Source organism: Micropterus salmoides, unplaced genomic scaffold (genome assembly GCF_014851395.1).
Source record: "Micropterus salmoides isolate LMB-PRFRI ecotype aquatic unplaced genomic scaffold, ASM1485139v1 Ms_hic_scaffold_12, whole genome shotgun sequence".
Lineage (NCBI taxonomy): Eukaryota > Metazoa > Chordata > Actinopteri > Centrarchiformes > Centrarchidae > Micropterus > Micropterus salmoides.
In genome coordinates this window covers 11,667,737-11,682,457 of record NW_024040263.1, presented here as the reverse complement: position 1 = coordinate 11,682,457, position 14,721 = coordinate 11,667,737, and the positions used below count along the sequence as shown (strand labels likewise).

The 14,721-nt window shown below is 39.7% G+C and overlaps 1 protein-coding gene across 1 annotated transcript in view; it reads left to right on the top strand.

Annotated features, from left to right (window-relative positions):
* Positions 1 to 14,721, top strand: part of ctnna2 (catenin (cadherin-associated protein), alpha 2) — a 329,015-nt gene that overhangs the window by 288,746 nt on the left and 25,548 nt on the right. Inside the window, exons 10-13 of the mRNA XM_038713371.1 lie at positions 2,015 to 2,107; positions 3,462 to 3,618; positions 4,103 to 4,303; positions 14,061 to 14,212. Coding sequence (XP_038569299.1) covers positions 2,015 to 2,107; positions 3,462 to 3,618; positions 4,103 to 4,303; positions 14,061 to 14,212 — 603 coding nt within the window. The remainder of the gene's footprint in view (positions 1 to 2,014; positions 2,108 to 3,461; positions 3,619 to 4,102; positions 4,304 to 14,060; positions 14,213 to 14,721) is intronic.

Sequence of the window (14,721 nt, the reverse complement as noted above, 5' to 3'; positions counted from 1 at the left end):
TTACTGACACGTACGCTATCTTTCTCTCTCTCTCTCTCTTTCTCACTCACTCACTCTCTCTCACCCCAAATAGCATACATACAAATAGACATTTGCATAGTAGCAGTGGTGCATGTATCAAATAGGCTTCCATACTTCTTAATGCTTGGCCAACACAACATCACTCAAGACTAATACCAGACCAACAGAGTAAAAACAATTATTCAGGTAGCCTAACCTGGCCCAGTGCCCTGTGGCAAGTTCTGTTTGTAGTGCTCATTATCTATGCGTACACAACCCGCAGTAAAAACAACAAGGTTACTTCAACTGAATTTTCATTCACAGCTAAATCCAGGCAAGCAAAGCTAAACAAACAATATAACCACATTAAAAATCGCACAAATAGCTGCAGTCCAGTTAAGTTCAGAGAGAGAAGGAGGTGACATTTCACACCCCCTATCTGAAAGGGAAGGGTATTCTCCTATCTTTCATGGTGGCGAAGATGTCAATAACCAAGTTATAGAATTTCCTACTGGCTTTTAGGTCCTTCACAACAAGAGAGTTTGGTGCTACCAGCTAGCCACTCTGTACCGCTATAGTATTCCTCAGTGAACGCCTGGAACCCCTTTTTTCTCTCCACACGCAGGTCCAGTTTTGGCGTTGGTCTTCCGTCAGATTTAATCTTAAGGTGCTGCTGTAGTGTTAGTTTAGTAAAACTATTTATTATAACAAAAAACTCCAAATCTCCACCCTCCATAACTGCACCAGCTAAAGTTCCCGTTATTTCATCTGAATGACGTTGATCGCATGCTGTGATTTGATTGGCGTGAAGCTGGCTTCCCTTGGCATCATCCTGACTAATCACAGTTAGGCAGTGGCTTCATCTGATTGGTTAATCATTTCATTTTTTTTCACAGTCTGCCTCCTCGCGTAGTCAGACAGAAGGCCAGTCTACGGTGCTGCAATATAGTGTTTCACCACACATCCAACGCATAGCATTCAGAGGGGCGCTGTTTCACTTATTGTATGATAGTAAGAAATGGGGAAGAGATGACAGCAACAGCTTATAAGATTTATTGAAACTAAAAACATTGTGTTTTTATTAAAATGATGAATAGAGTCTGATAAAAACAGGGGAAGCCTGGCTTCCCTTGGCCTCTGGGAGAAAACTCCACTGGGTAATAAATTCAGGAGACTCTAAACATTGTTTAATTTCGCTTTCTTGCACAAACAGCAATACAAAAAAAAACAAAACATGTACTGTATTTATTATACAGTGGGGATGTGTCTACTGTGCATACCTACTCCATACATTAAAGGATAGTTTAAAAATATTTCGTGTCTACCTTAAAATAACACTAAGTTTTTGGTCACTGTTATTGTTTCTCCTCTTGCTGCTAACGTCACAAATGTGGGACTGGATATCTTTTTACCACGAAATTCCATATTTGTGTTTCCTAATAATAATAATAATAATAATAATAATAATCTTTATTTGTAGAGCATTTTTCAAAAACAAGTTACAAAGTGCTTCAACAAGTGTAAAAACAATAATACCCAAAAAACAATAATACAAAAACAATACAAGATAAGTGTAACTTGCTGAACAAGAAAGAGACAGAGCCAGGATAAGATTTAAACTATAAAGACTTTGGAAGATACCCATTTGATTTATTTCACTCAGGCTGCTGGCCTCTTATTGCCTTCGCTCACAGTTTTGGATGCAGCTTTGTACAGGGTGTGGACTGTCGATTTTGTCCCCACCACTTACATTAGAAGCACATTAGGGCAGGATCTCTTTATAATCAGTGTGACCAGAAGGAACAACAAAAAGTGTTACAATGTACGTATTAGTATGTGAGTGTTGTTTTAACACAGACTTGGTTTTAAGAAAAAATGCGGGCCTCTCCTTTTCAGTGGGGAGTCTGCCAGAGTGGGAATGGGCTAACTTTTTGTGTGCCCATGACCTTCCTGTAAAAGGTATTTAGCTTCAGGTTATAAGCATTGTGTCCTTTCTTGTGCTTGCTTTATTCAGGTGGCCAACCTGGCTTGCTCCATCTCCAACAATGAAGAGGGTGTGAAGTTGGTTCGAATGGCTGCCACCCAAATTGACAGCCTATGTCCACAGGTGAGGACTTAAAAAACACTTTCATCCCATAATAAAGAACTCTTTACATAAGCCTTAGTCAAAATGTTTTGGTAATTATAAAAACTTTTTAGAAATTAGAATAGCTAAAGATGACAGAGGAAGAACCAATGTTGGCAGAGTGGGAGGAAGAGCTATGACTAATGTGTAGGTGGACCTTATAGTACTGTTTCCCAGGATGCAAGCAAAGGAGGAGGTTAAAATCGATCCATTGTTTCCAAGGTTAATGGTAGGTCTTATTCACACGGGACCCAGCAACAAGAGGAATAGAGAAGGGAGGCTGAAATTGAGATTCAGGATCTAATGCGCAGGCCCCACCAGGCACACCTACTGAGACCAGCTTACTTAAAAAAACTTGGGGAGAAACCGTCTCCTGATACCTCTTGGCACTGCTCAACAAAGACAGATTTAAAAAAGAAAAAACATAATGGACACAGACTTTGTGACTGGGAAGAAGGAACAAAGAGAGGATGGAACAAAGAGAAATATTTCCATCTGTTCCATCTGGGTAGAGTTATCTTCACACATGCAAACAAACACAAACACACACGACAAACACCTCAGCTACTGTCATGTCCAGATCATAGAATCCTGCTTCTGGTTAAAGTATACATGCCAGCTTTCATAGGGATTAATACTGCGTGTTCTCAAGTATAAGTCTGTCAATGTGAAGAATCTCTGCAGGATGTTGCTGATAAAAATTTTGTGAAGTGTATTTTTTGGGGGGGGACTTGAAGCCCAATGTGCTATCTTACATAGATCAGACTCTTGAAGGATACTTGGCCGTTTGTTGAAAAGATAACCTTGCTCTACTCCAGCTATAAAAAAAAATGGTACATCTTATTAATATACCCATGGATCTTCTGGACAGCACACATTTGTGTTATTTAACACCACAAATAACTATTGACTAATGACTAACACTGTGTTTAAAGTCTGGTGATATGTCTCTTATTGTAATCAAGTCATGAAAACTCATGAACTCATGAAAAGACCAAAAAGACCCAAACCAGCAATTCAATCCTACAAACAAGTATTCTCTGTGCAGCCAAGGCCTGGTACAGCTAGTTTCACTAGAACACCAAAGTGAAACCAAAGCTGTTTTATGAAATTATTGAACTTTTTCTTTTTAATGAAACTATATCTTTGTGACCTGTTTTCAAAGATTTACATCAGGTCTGAGAGTCAAAGACACAGTAGGGAAGTCGGCAAGATTATCATTGGTGTTGGTATTTTCATGAGATTTGTTGACCGCCAGCCTTGTCTAGGATAATTTACAGTATGTGTTGTTTTTTGCATACCTTGTGTAATAATGTTAGCTCTTCTTCCATGCTAGGTTATCAACGCTGCTCTCACCTTGGCTGCCCGCCCCCAAAGCAAGGTGGCCCAGGACAACATGGACGTTTTCAAGGATCAGTGGGAGAAGCAGGTGCGCATCCTAACCGAGGCTGTCGATGACATCACCTCCGTGGACGACTTCCTTTCTGTGTCAGGTATGAGACAATACAGCACAAGTTCTTCACTGATCATCTAATTGAAGAAAATGACCCACGTTCTTAATTTCAACTCACTCACAGTCAAGATTTTATTTAGGTTTCTCAGTGGCGGCTCAAAGTGAAAAACATCTCTTCATTGTACCATTTTCTATAAGGAGTTTGTCATCTTTCTACTTAACATTCATTAAATTTATGAGAGGTGCACTTTTGGTGCATGATTGTGATTGTTCCGAATTATATATTGTAGAGCAATTCAATTATATTCGGGGAGAAACATGAATCATTACATTAAATTCGCTTTTTGTGTACAACATTAATCATCAGCACACAATATTAAAAACACGACTGATTTCTGTTTATGTGGAAAATGTATTACTTCTTGAAATATCCAGACGTTATACAAACATTTCTTCCAGCAAAATAAAAGCCTTGGGTCCCTCCAACTCCATTCATTTTGATTCTTTTTTTTACCTTTCTCAAGAAAACCACATCCTTGAGGACGTCAACAAATGCGTAATTGCTCTACAAGAAGGAGATGTGGACACTCTTGACCGAACTGCTGGGGCTATCCGGGGCCGAGCAGCCCGCGTGGTCCACATCATTAATGCTGAGATGGAAAACTACGAACCTGGGGTCTACACTGAGCGTGTGCTGGAGTCCATCAAACTCCTGTCTGAGACTGGTTAGTGCACTGTACACAAAGCTGTTGTGGCACAAGAAGCCACAGTCGAAAATATTAGTGTATTGTATTGACTTGGTAAATATATGGTTGGACCTCTGAACATATATAGCTTTGGAGTTTTCTGGGTTTTTTTAAGTATAAAGCATTGTGGGCCACAGTAGTGCAGGGAACGCTAATAGGGTGTGCCATCATTGAGTGGAACTAAAATATTTTATGCTTCATTACTCTTTCAAAATATCAAGGTGTAGGCCACATTAAAGGTTCCCTGTGGAGAATTGTGTTGATTATATATTTTTACTATGGCAGTAATAGGAAAAATAAATGAATGGAGATGATAACAGAGATTACATATTCCAATTAAAATGCAAAACAATGATTAACTAACACTACAAGTAGTCATACTACAAGTACTTTATATTAACCAAACTGCAGCAGTAAGTCATGCCAAACTCGACAGGCAGCCAGGACCGCAGGCTAACAAGCACCGAGTCCACTGCCTTACCCCGGTACATGAAAGAATCTGACAAGCCCTGAAGCCCCCAAGCATAATCTTGGGTCTTCTTCAGCATTATATAGCAGTATTTACAGGAAGTGTATGCGATATTGAGTATGTATGGGAACATACTGGTCAGGTGCTGACTTGAGTTAGTTTGAGTCAAGTGCACAGGTTTGTAGTGGTGAATGATTTCAGCGAGGGGAAAGCATGTCAGTCAGTCACCACCTGCAGCTGCTTGAAGCTCTGTCTCACAGTATGTATTGAGTTTGTAACACTGTTTAAGGATGTAAAACTTCCACCTGGATCACTGGCATTTAGTATAGTCATGCATAGAAGCTGAGTAGGCGGGAGGAAGTGAGAGCTTTTTACTGTTGGGCTGCAAGGCTGTGGCTATTTCCTGGAAGCAGCACATGTCAGTGCAAACCCGGTACATAATGAACTCAGAAATGTCTCAGTAGAAAAGATTAGTTTGTTCAGTTTTTTTGCCAGCACTGGTTGTTTTACAGTTTTTGTATAATAGCATCCTTGAAACAAGCAGGTGTTTCAGAGATTGAGGAGTCTGTGTTCCTTTTCATTAATGCAATATTTGTTCAGGGTATTATGTTAGTGTGTACTGTGTTTAGAAAGAGTCTAAACACAAGGAAAGAAGAAAGAATCTGGTGTCTTTATTTCTCCCATAAATGTTTTTCCTCTGTGAAATAGCTCCTCAAATCCCTTTAAAAGCAGGCACTGACATGCCTTTAAAAATGTACCATTATGAAAGATGGACAAACAAAAACACAGGATGAAAGGAAAAAAGTCATTTAGCAATTACCTGCCTACAAGAATCAAATCGGACCACAGTCCCTCTTTCATGCTAGCCACCCCTCCTCATTCTATTTTTTCTCCATTTGCGCCCATCCATCCCTCACCGGTTTCTATCTCTCACATTAGAGCCCATTTAGCGAGGCGCTATATCTATTGTTGTGCTCGTTACTTTCATCTGCCAGGATAATTGAGCCCCTCTTCCCGATAGCTGATATGTCGCAGACAGCATTAGGTGAGTCACGTGCGTCAGTAGTGAGCCCCTCTTCTGGTGCTCAGCTCCAACATAATGGACTCCATACAGTAGTGCTCTATTATTGCACAATTCAGTTTAATTGATTGGGGTAATCAATTGATGAAGCACAGTGGCAATATCTTGACACTTAAGGTCAGTCTGGTATGACCATAACCTTGTCACACATGAAGACTATATAATTGTGCTGCTGTTCTATTAATCCTTCATGAAGTATGGGACTTGTTTCTAGAGTCAGCACAGCAGAAGCATTATGTCAGCAAAACTGTTGATGCTGCAGCATTATATTGATTGCCCACTGATTTTTCTTTATCATGTATTTCCTTTTTAAAATCAGAATGTGATGCATTAGTTCAACCACTTATGCATTAAGATATTGCACTGTACGTCTTACAGTTTAACTGGAACCTGTAAAAACTACACGGTTGGCTAATTTACACATGTAGTACTAAGAAACATATGCCACAATATTTTGGTCTATTCTGTAATTGAAGATTCCACTGATAACATTTCACAGTATGAATACATTTTCCCTGAGATAATGATAATGACGCACAGTGCCACTGATGTGAAAAATGCTGAAACCAGGCAGAGGCTATACTGCGCCTTTGTATTTGCAATTCCAGTCCAGTCTTTACTAGCTTGTCAACAAGAAAAGTGAAGTTTAGCAATTTTTAGACGTGCAGCTGTTGACATGCTTACACATGACATGCGTAATGGCTTCAGCAAATTTAAACTCTTGAGAGTTACAGCTGTGGTATTTTCATTTTTATAGCGGCTGTTTGTTTGTATTTCTTGTTTTATATTTTATATTGAAACCTGCTAAATGTAAAACTTGTGTTAACTGGAAAAGCTCTCCACTGAATCCCAATGAAGAGTATAGAGTTTGTAACCATGATGGTAAAGGTCCCAGAAGTCTTAATTTTACCCCAAACCATGACCTTTCCCTGACCTTAACCGAGTAATTGTTGTGCCAAAACCTCTCTATCCTGGGTCACTCCTTATTTATTATAGACATTATACTGAGTGTCTCCGGCAAGCAATCTACGGGTCTTCTTTTAAATCTCTTCTTAAACCTCACTTTTTCTTTTTCTACAATCAGTTAAATTATTTTATCTTGTCTGTATTCGACTGTCAGTGTCACAGTTGAGGCTTCGATGTGAAACGAGGATCATGCCATTTTGGTGTTCTACGTCTGATATACTGCTAATAAGTTAATATACATTTCAACATATAATGCTGTAAATAAAAAAATGAGAAAAGAAAAAAAACTTTTAATAAATGTTTTTAAAGTGCGTGAATAAATCCAGAATTGTAACCATAACCCTCGAGTTAAGGGGCATCAGTGTGCATGTGGCGTATATGTGTGTGAGTGTAGTGGCAGAAGAGGAACTTGCTGTAGAGATGGAGCCTTAACTTTACCGTTGTTGTGCAGAGTTGTTCGCACCTCGCGGGGCATTCAGATCATTTATCACCATTGATGAACCACACAAAGAATATTGCATCGTTTTGAAATAGACCTGCGAGCTGTCGGCCGTACGGCAGGCATACAAAACTCTGCACAAGACCAGTGAATGGTAGGCGAGCAGAGAGAAAAAAAAATCACAAGACAATGGGTACACCAACAAGCAGATGATTTTAAGATGGCCTGGCATCCCGTCTGACCTTAAGGCAGTGGTTCTCAAACTGGGGGGCGGGCCCCCCTGGGGGGAGACTTAGAGCCACTGCAGGGGTGGCATGGATGCTGAGCGGAACCTAAAGTTGCATGAATATGATTCATGTTTCATGAAAAAGTTTGAGAATCACTGCCTTAACGTAAGGGCTGTGAAATAGTCCACACAGATGCAGCAAACAGGCAAGTCACACTGCCTGCACGGCCGTAAGGAAGACTCTCTTAAATTTTAACGAGGCCTCGTGTCCCCTCAATTGTGAGTGCTAATTGAGATGTTAAGGCGGGCAACGGGCAACTGTGTTAGACCAGCTTTTCATTGACTCCATATTTCTCTTTGATGAAGAGCTGTTGTGTTCCCCCTTTCTGTTTCCCCCTTAGCTGTGGTAGTGGGTTTATTTAGGGGCTACCATGCACGTCTGATCTGGACCATAAAGCACTTATTGATCCTTATGAACTTTTGCTTCCCTCTCCCCTCAGTCCTCACAGGCCTGATGTCTATGGATTTGAACACAGTCAAGGAGAAATCTATAGCTGGGGGAAAGATGATTAAGTGTAGCTGAACAAAGGAAAAGGATATAGGACCGCACACTTTTTAGAGGGTACTGAGTCCAATTAACTAGACTCTACCAAAAAATCAATAGCTGTCACCAAGGATTTCACTAAGCGATTTGAGCAGGGATTTTAGTGGAATTCATTGATGTGGTCCCCTTTTTGTTCTTTTTCTCAGTGGTGTGCATGTGTAAAACATTTATCCTGTGCTTGTGTTTGTGTGTGTCTTTGAGTTGGCTGTTGGTGTTTTTATTTGATTGCTCCTGTGTTTATGCCCCTCGGGCACTTGGCTGTATTTCTGACAGCTGCCACATCAACACAGGGCGCTTATCACAACTACCTGCCCCTTGACCTTGTCTCAATTTGCCCATCCCTCTTTCTCATATTGAGTGTGGTCAGATATATGGCCGGGCCAAATACAGGCGGAAAGGCACACAACTCTTCTGTGTAAAGCTGAGCCATAGATTCCTGACAGACAGTCCACACATGGGCCCAGGATTGAAGCGTGTCCTTGAGAGGGAGAAAAAAAATCAATAGCCTAATGGGAAAGTTGTTATGGCTTCTCTCTCTTTTCCCCCCTCTCCCTCCTTCTCTGGGACACTTTTCTGCCCACTAACTCCCTGTGTTTAAACTAATCTTCTCCTCAAAAAAGGGACAAATTTTAAAGTCGATCATTAATGCGGTACCTGGAGAGGGTAGATTAAAAAACTGATATATGGCCTAAGTCAGTGTGCCATTTAGAGAAGCAGGGTGGCGTTGCTCCTTGTTATTACATTGGGGGACAGTAAATGGGATTTAGCCAGGGTTTTGCAGTGAGTAATAACACACATGCTCACACCGCCACCCACATGTCATGCCTGTAAATCAGTGGATCAAGCGCACTAAAAAGAAGTGCAGCAGAGACTGAGGGTAAGAAGTAAAGACACTTCACACTGTCTACTTTTAAAATAATAGCTCTAGGACCAAACTCTGTGGCTTGTCTGACTTAAAACAACTTGCCATAAATATTGAGCATTTCTTTTTAAGCCTAATCAGAATATCTTATTAGTGACATCAGAGGTCACTAATACAGAAAAGAAAGAAAGCAATTTCTACTTAAGGGGATATAGGACAGTGAATCAGCGCTCCTTTATACTCAAAATGGTACGGAGCACAGTTGCTGAACCAGATGAGTCACTCTTTAAATGTGTATCCATTGTTATAATGATGGGGAAAGTGGGTTTAACCAGAATGGGAGGCAGATGGCAAACTCATAGCTTGCAAGGAGAGGAGGTAAGGTCTCTTAATCAGTGCGTAAATAGAGGTGGGAGTTACAGTAGGAGAGAGTGCTGATGAGGAAATTGCTTTGAGAGTAGCAGTGCAGTATGATGAGGTAGGTGAAACATTTTAACCAAGGTTAGAGTGTAGGAGAACAGAGCAGTAAACAGAGTAAAAGCAGGAGCACTGAAGTCTTACTTTCATAACCTGCAATGTTCCCTCATATTTCTACTTAAGTAGATTTAAAGTTTGGCAAGATTTTATTTCATGTCCATTCATTATGTGGTGAGACCAAGAATCTTTGAAGCTGTTTTGCTTTTACTGAGTGAACCACGCTATACCAAATGGGAAATTCTACGTCTTACAAAGTATTAAGATAACATAAGACTTTACTGATCCCGGTAAAGGTTCACGTGTTACAGCAGGTCAGAGACAGGCTAAGATGTAAGAAAACTACATGATTTACAATAACTTAGACCACTTAAATGAATTGTGCAAATATTTGTGCAAAAGACTTTCAGTAGTGTAACTCTTTAGCCATGATGTGTGTAGGGGAGAGCCGGGACAGAAATAATTTGTTTTTGTGATCAACAACTCACGTGTGTGTTGTATTAATATCAGATGCTATCTTGTAAAATGTTTAATTTGACTTTAAACGAAAGGTGCGCATTGTTTCATTTGCCCCTACTTGTAAAACACAACGATATACAGTTAAAGAGGTGGTATAATGCTCATTTTCAGGTTAAAAATCCTACTTGGGGGTTGTACCAGAACATGTTTACATGGTTTAATTTTCAAAAAACACCATATTTCTTTTCATACTGCAAATTGCTGCAGCTCCTCTTTTCACCCTGTGTTGAAAGCTTTGTTTTAGCTATGGAGTGATACATCTTGTCTCTAAATGATCTTTGTTGGGAGTTGCACATGCGCAGTTCCTAGTTAAGGACTACTAGCCAATCAGAAGCAGAGAAGGGCGGGTCAACGAAAAGCTGGTAAACAGCAGTTCAGCTGTACATGTTGCCGACCAACTTGGCAACATAGACTGGAGCAAGAGTTTCTGAGTGGTGAGTTAATAATCTATAACAAAAGTATCTTTCATCCATTAAGTTTTAACTGAGCTCTGTCTCTACATCACAGTAACAACATTATGTCCATTGACTGCCTAGAGGGTAACTAGTGTTTGGAAGGGAGAGGAGAGGTGTGTGCTGCAGCTCAGTGTTTTTCCACCAGTGTTTTTGAGGGCGTGTCAGACTAGCCGCTGGGCAAGGGTTATATGAGGCGTATTTAAAATGCTTGACAGTGTCCTTCTTAATTTGTAATTGCAAACATATTACGCCTATGCCCTTATTCTAAATAAAAAATATAGTAAATTTCACTTTTAGAACATCAAACAGTTATTGTGCATTTGGATTAGATCTCGGTTGCCCTTTTAATGCACATCTGCAACCTGTTTTCCTGGTCCACTGTGAAGACCCTATTATTTGGCTGTATCCTGGTGGTCTAGCCTACAGCCTGGTGGACAACAAGCGGTTCTAGTAAGTATTGTGTACTATATGTGCTGAGGTACTGTGTTTCATTCGTCTCGTGTTTCAATTGTCCCTTTCCCATTTGTGAGGGAAACTGTAAGGTCGGGTGATAATTCCTAGGGATGTAGTGAATGTTCGTCAACCAAAAATAATCGGCCGAAAATAGCAACAAAAGCACTATTGGTGTTTGGCCTAATACGTCAAAAGACCAAATAATTTTTACCGAACAATTACGTTGACATGTCCGCAGTGTGGAAGCATGTAGTGAAGTGTCTGAGAAAGACACTGTTCTGCTGAATTGTCTCCTAGCACATCCACTCCATCTGACACACGTGACAATGTCCTGTTTTCAAAATAAGGTGTCTATACAGTATGGAAATAAGATTAATTGGATTATATTTACAGAAAGTATAAAATATATTACATGTGTACATTAAAAGTAAATGGACACATTTTACTTTACCGGTATCTCCAAATCCTGTGGGAAACACAGAGTAAAAAGCACATTTTGACTATTTCATTTATGCAATGGTTAAAAAAAAAGGCAAACTAAATATGAAAACTGAAAAATCTTGTTATTTGGGAGTCTTGGTATTCAGGAAAGTTTTTCATTATATTCAGTTTCGGCTTCGGCCAAGAATTTTAATTTTGGTGCATCCCTAATAATTCCATGTGCATCCATCGCTAAGAGCAACTGATTTTCATATATAAATAGTCATGTGATCCTTTATCAATGTAAAAGTATTGATTATAGCTGCTCTAAAGTATACTGGTGCAGTGCCCGTACACAACACGACAATGGCAGAGATACTGTTCCTTACAACTTCATAATACTCATTCAACACTGTTTCAACACATTTGTTTCCAACATCAAACCTGTATGATGATGATAACTCCTTTTCAACACTTCACTACCATATGATATATATATACTATTCAATACTATGGGAAATGGTAACCTATTTGGATAGCGCCGTTCAAGTCTTCCGACCACTCAAAGCACTTTTACACTACATCACATTCACACGCATTCATACACTGAGCCAAAGTGCTCAGAACAGAAACTAACATTCACACACATTCACACACTGATGGAACAGCAGTTGGGGGCAATTCAGGGTTAAGTGTCTTGCCCAAGGACACTTCGACATGCAGCCTGGAGGAGCCAGGGATTGAGATCTTCTCATTATCCTGGGAACTAACGTGCTCTACCTCCTGAGCCACAGCCACTTACTGTTAACTGTAAGGTTCTTGCTGTGCTTCTCAACATGGCAACATTTCAATATACAACATGAATCAAAATTTTGACATGATTCAGTGATTTAGGTGTTTGTAAGATCCATGCTTTTGTTTTAACTTTAACTAATATATTGTCTAATTGAGCTGTCTTCATGCAAAGTTGATGTTTAGGCATAAAACAGTGTGTAGGTTGTGCTGTTTGGAGCTTGTTAAACACCTCACCATCTCTGCTGTGAGGTTTTTAAGCATTCATTGTACTTCCATAACTTCTCACTTAAACCATGCTTAAGCCTAAGGGGTGAAAAAAATCCATTCCTACATGGTCACATTTAATTCCCTTCATCATTTTTCAACTGGAATGAGTGAAATTGCTCCTTACCATCAGCAACTTTGCTCATTAAGAGCTTGGAGAACATTTAAATATTTCTATTTAAAACGCCTTCCCAGCAATTCCCAAAAGCCTATTTTACGCTCCTCCAGTAAGTGGATTAAACTGAATTAAAAATGAAAAGAAAAAGGGAGAGACTTTTTGTAGTGCCTTTTATGTTTGGTGAAATATAGCTTATGTTTTATATCAGACAAATAAGTAGACTGCAGATACACCTTTAGTACAAGCTGACTAATTGATTTAGTTCACCCTGCATGTAAGAGAGGAGGAAAGTGTGGAGAATAATAATAAAATCACACAGTTGGCTTTCTGGTGGAGGTTCACCAAGCTGCTATACTTTATTTATCTTTTCCTCTGTTTTTCTTGTTACATCTGTCTGTCCTCATAGTCAGTGAGTCTGATAGACCTGTCTTCTCCTCTCAAAAGGGTGTTGTTTTAAATCAGTCCAAGTATCTCCTCTCCAAAAATCCACTGTTTATGTCTACATCTTTGTTGCTGATTATTTCCAAAGCAGCAGAGACTCTTTCTAACATACCAAAAAGTGAAGTCTTTGTCTTTTTATTTCTCTCTCTCTTATAGTACAATAGTACGGTCACTCATGAGTAATGGTGGGTTTATAGGCATTTGTGGTGTTTTAAAACTCCTCCATAGATAACACAGTATATGGAGACTGACCTTTTTTGGCTGGCAACTGCCGGTCCAGGTAAACCGCAGCTTTTGTTATGATAATTTGCTACAGCACAGAGTCCATAGAAAAAAACAGCACATTATTAAACTCTGCATTCAATTATTGTGACTGAACAGGAGATTACGTAGAAAGGTAGCCTGCTAAATATTCAAACATTCAGTATGTATTCTTGAATATTGAATAATGTCTATTCACATTCAGCACAATTCATTTGAACACACAAAGAGCATAAAGCTCTTCCATCAAATCTGGCCAATTGATACTGACAACAAAACCAGCCATTTTTATGGTCAGTGGGGACTTTTCTTTTTTTTTTGCTTGGCTTTTGTTCTGCTCAAAAGACTTTGATGAATTTGTTTCCCTTCATCGTCATTGTGATTTGACAGGCTGAGTTTGCAAGTTAGCGTCCTTGTACTGTAAAAAAGAAACTGGAGCGCACACAGCCATCTCCTTGCAGATTACACAAATCCACACATGCATCCATGGACTTCATACACACATGCAAACGCCACATGCCAAACGCCAGCGTGTACACAAACAGACAGCCTGTGACAGACAGGCCAATCTTCCTGTTGGGTAAGCCAAGGTGAAATAGCTAATTGGCGTGCAATCTGCCAACAGCATACCGTCGCTTACACAGAGGTTTGGGGTGATATGTCTTGTTTTCCTGAACTGCACAAGTGAGCAGAGACTGACGCATAGGGAGACCCTGCTGCTGTAAAATTTGATACGAAAAGGTTAATAAATTGTGCTTTCACCATTCCGTTTCTAATTGATCAGCTTGCACCCCTTCTGAAAGATTACTAACAAATGTGATACACCTGACTCTCATAGCTTTCTTTTGTTCTCTCTCCCTCTACCTCCCTTACCGGTTTCTCCCTGCAGTCATGCCCCGTTTTGCTGAACAAGTGGAAGTAGCTATCGAGGCACTGAGCACAAACCCCCCACAGGCCTTTGAAGAGAATGAGTTCATTGATGCATCCCGTTTGGTCTACGATGGCGTCCGTGACATCAGGAAAGCTGTCCTCATGATAAGGGTATGTCCATTACCCCCTCTGAAAGAACAAAAGAAAGAACACTCACTGAAATGCTCTGAAATGGTTTAAATGTTCAGTAAGAGTGGGACAGAAACGTATGAGTTTCAAAATGCTGACCAAGACCAAGTAAAGTAATTTATTTCTGACTTCCTCCATAAAATTAAAAATTTGATTGGGTATTTTGTAAATGCAGACATCTGAATAATTTGTTTATTTTCTAGTGTTGCTGAATAGTCAGTGAGTGTGTTTTGAGCCTGTTTAGTATGAATGTATAATCTACAATCAATGCACGTATTACGGTTATTTTATCCTCTAATTAATCATTTGAAAATATATATTTTAAAAAGGTAGAAACCAAAGCATGTCAAACCCTGTGAACGTCGCCCTTTGTTCTCATTTTACACAGAAACAACAATAGTGGATGTTCTCTGACAGTAATACATCTGCCCTAAGGATGAAGAAACACATAATTGAATCCCCATTTGAGATTTCACACCTATCACATGATC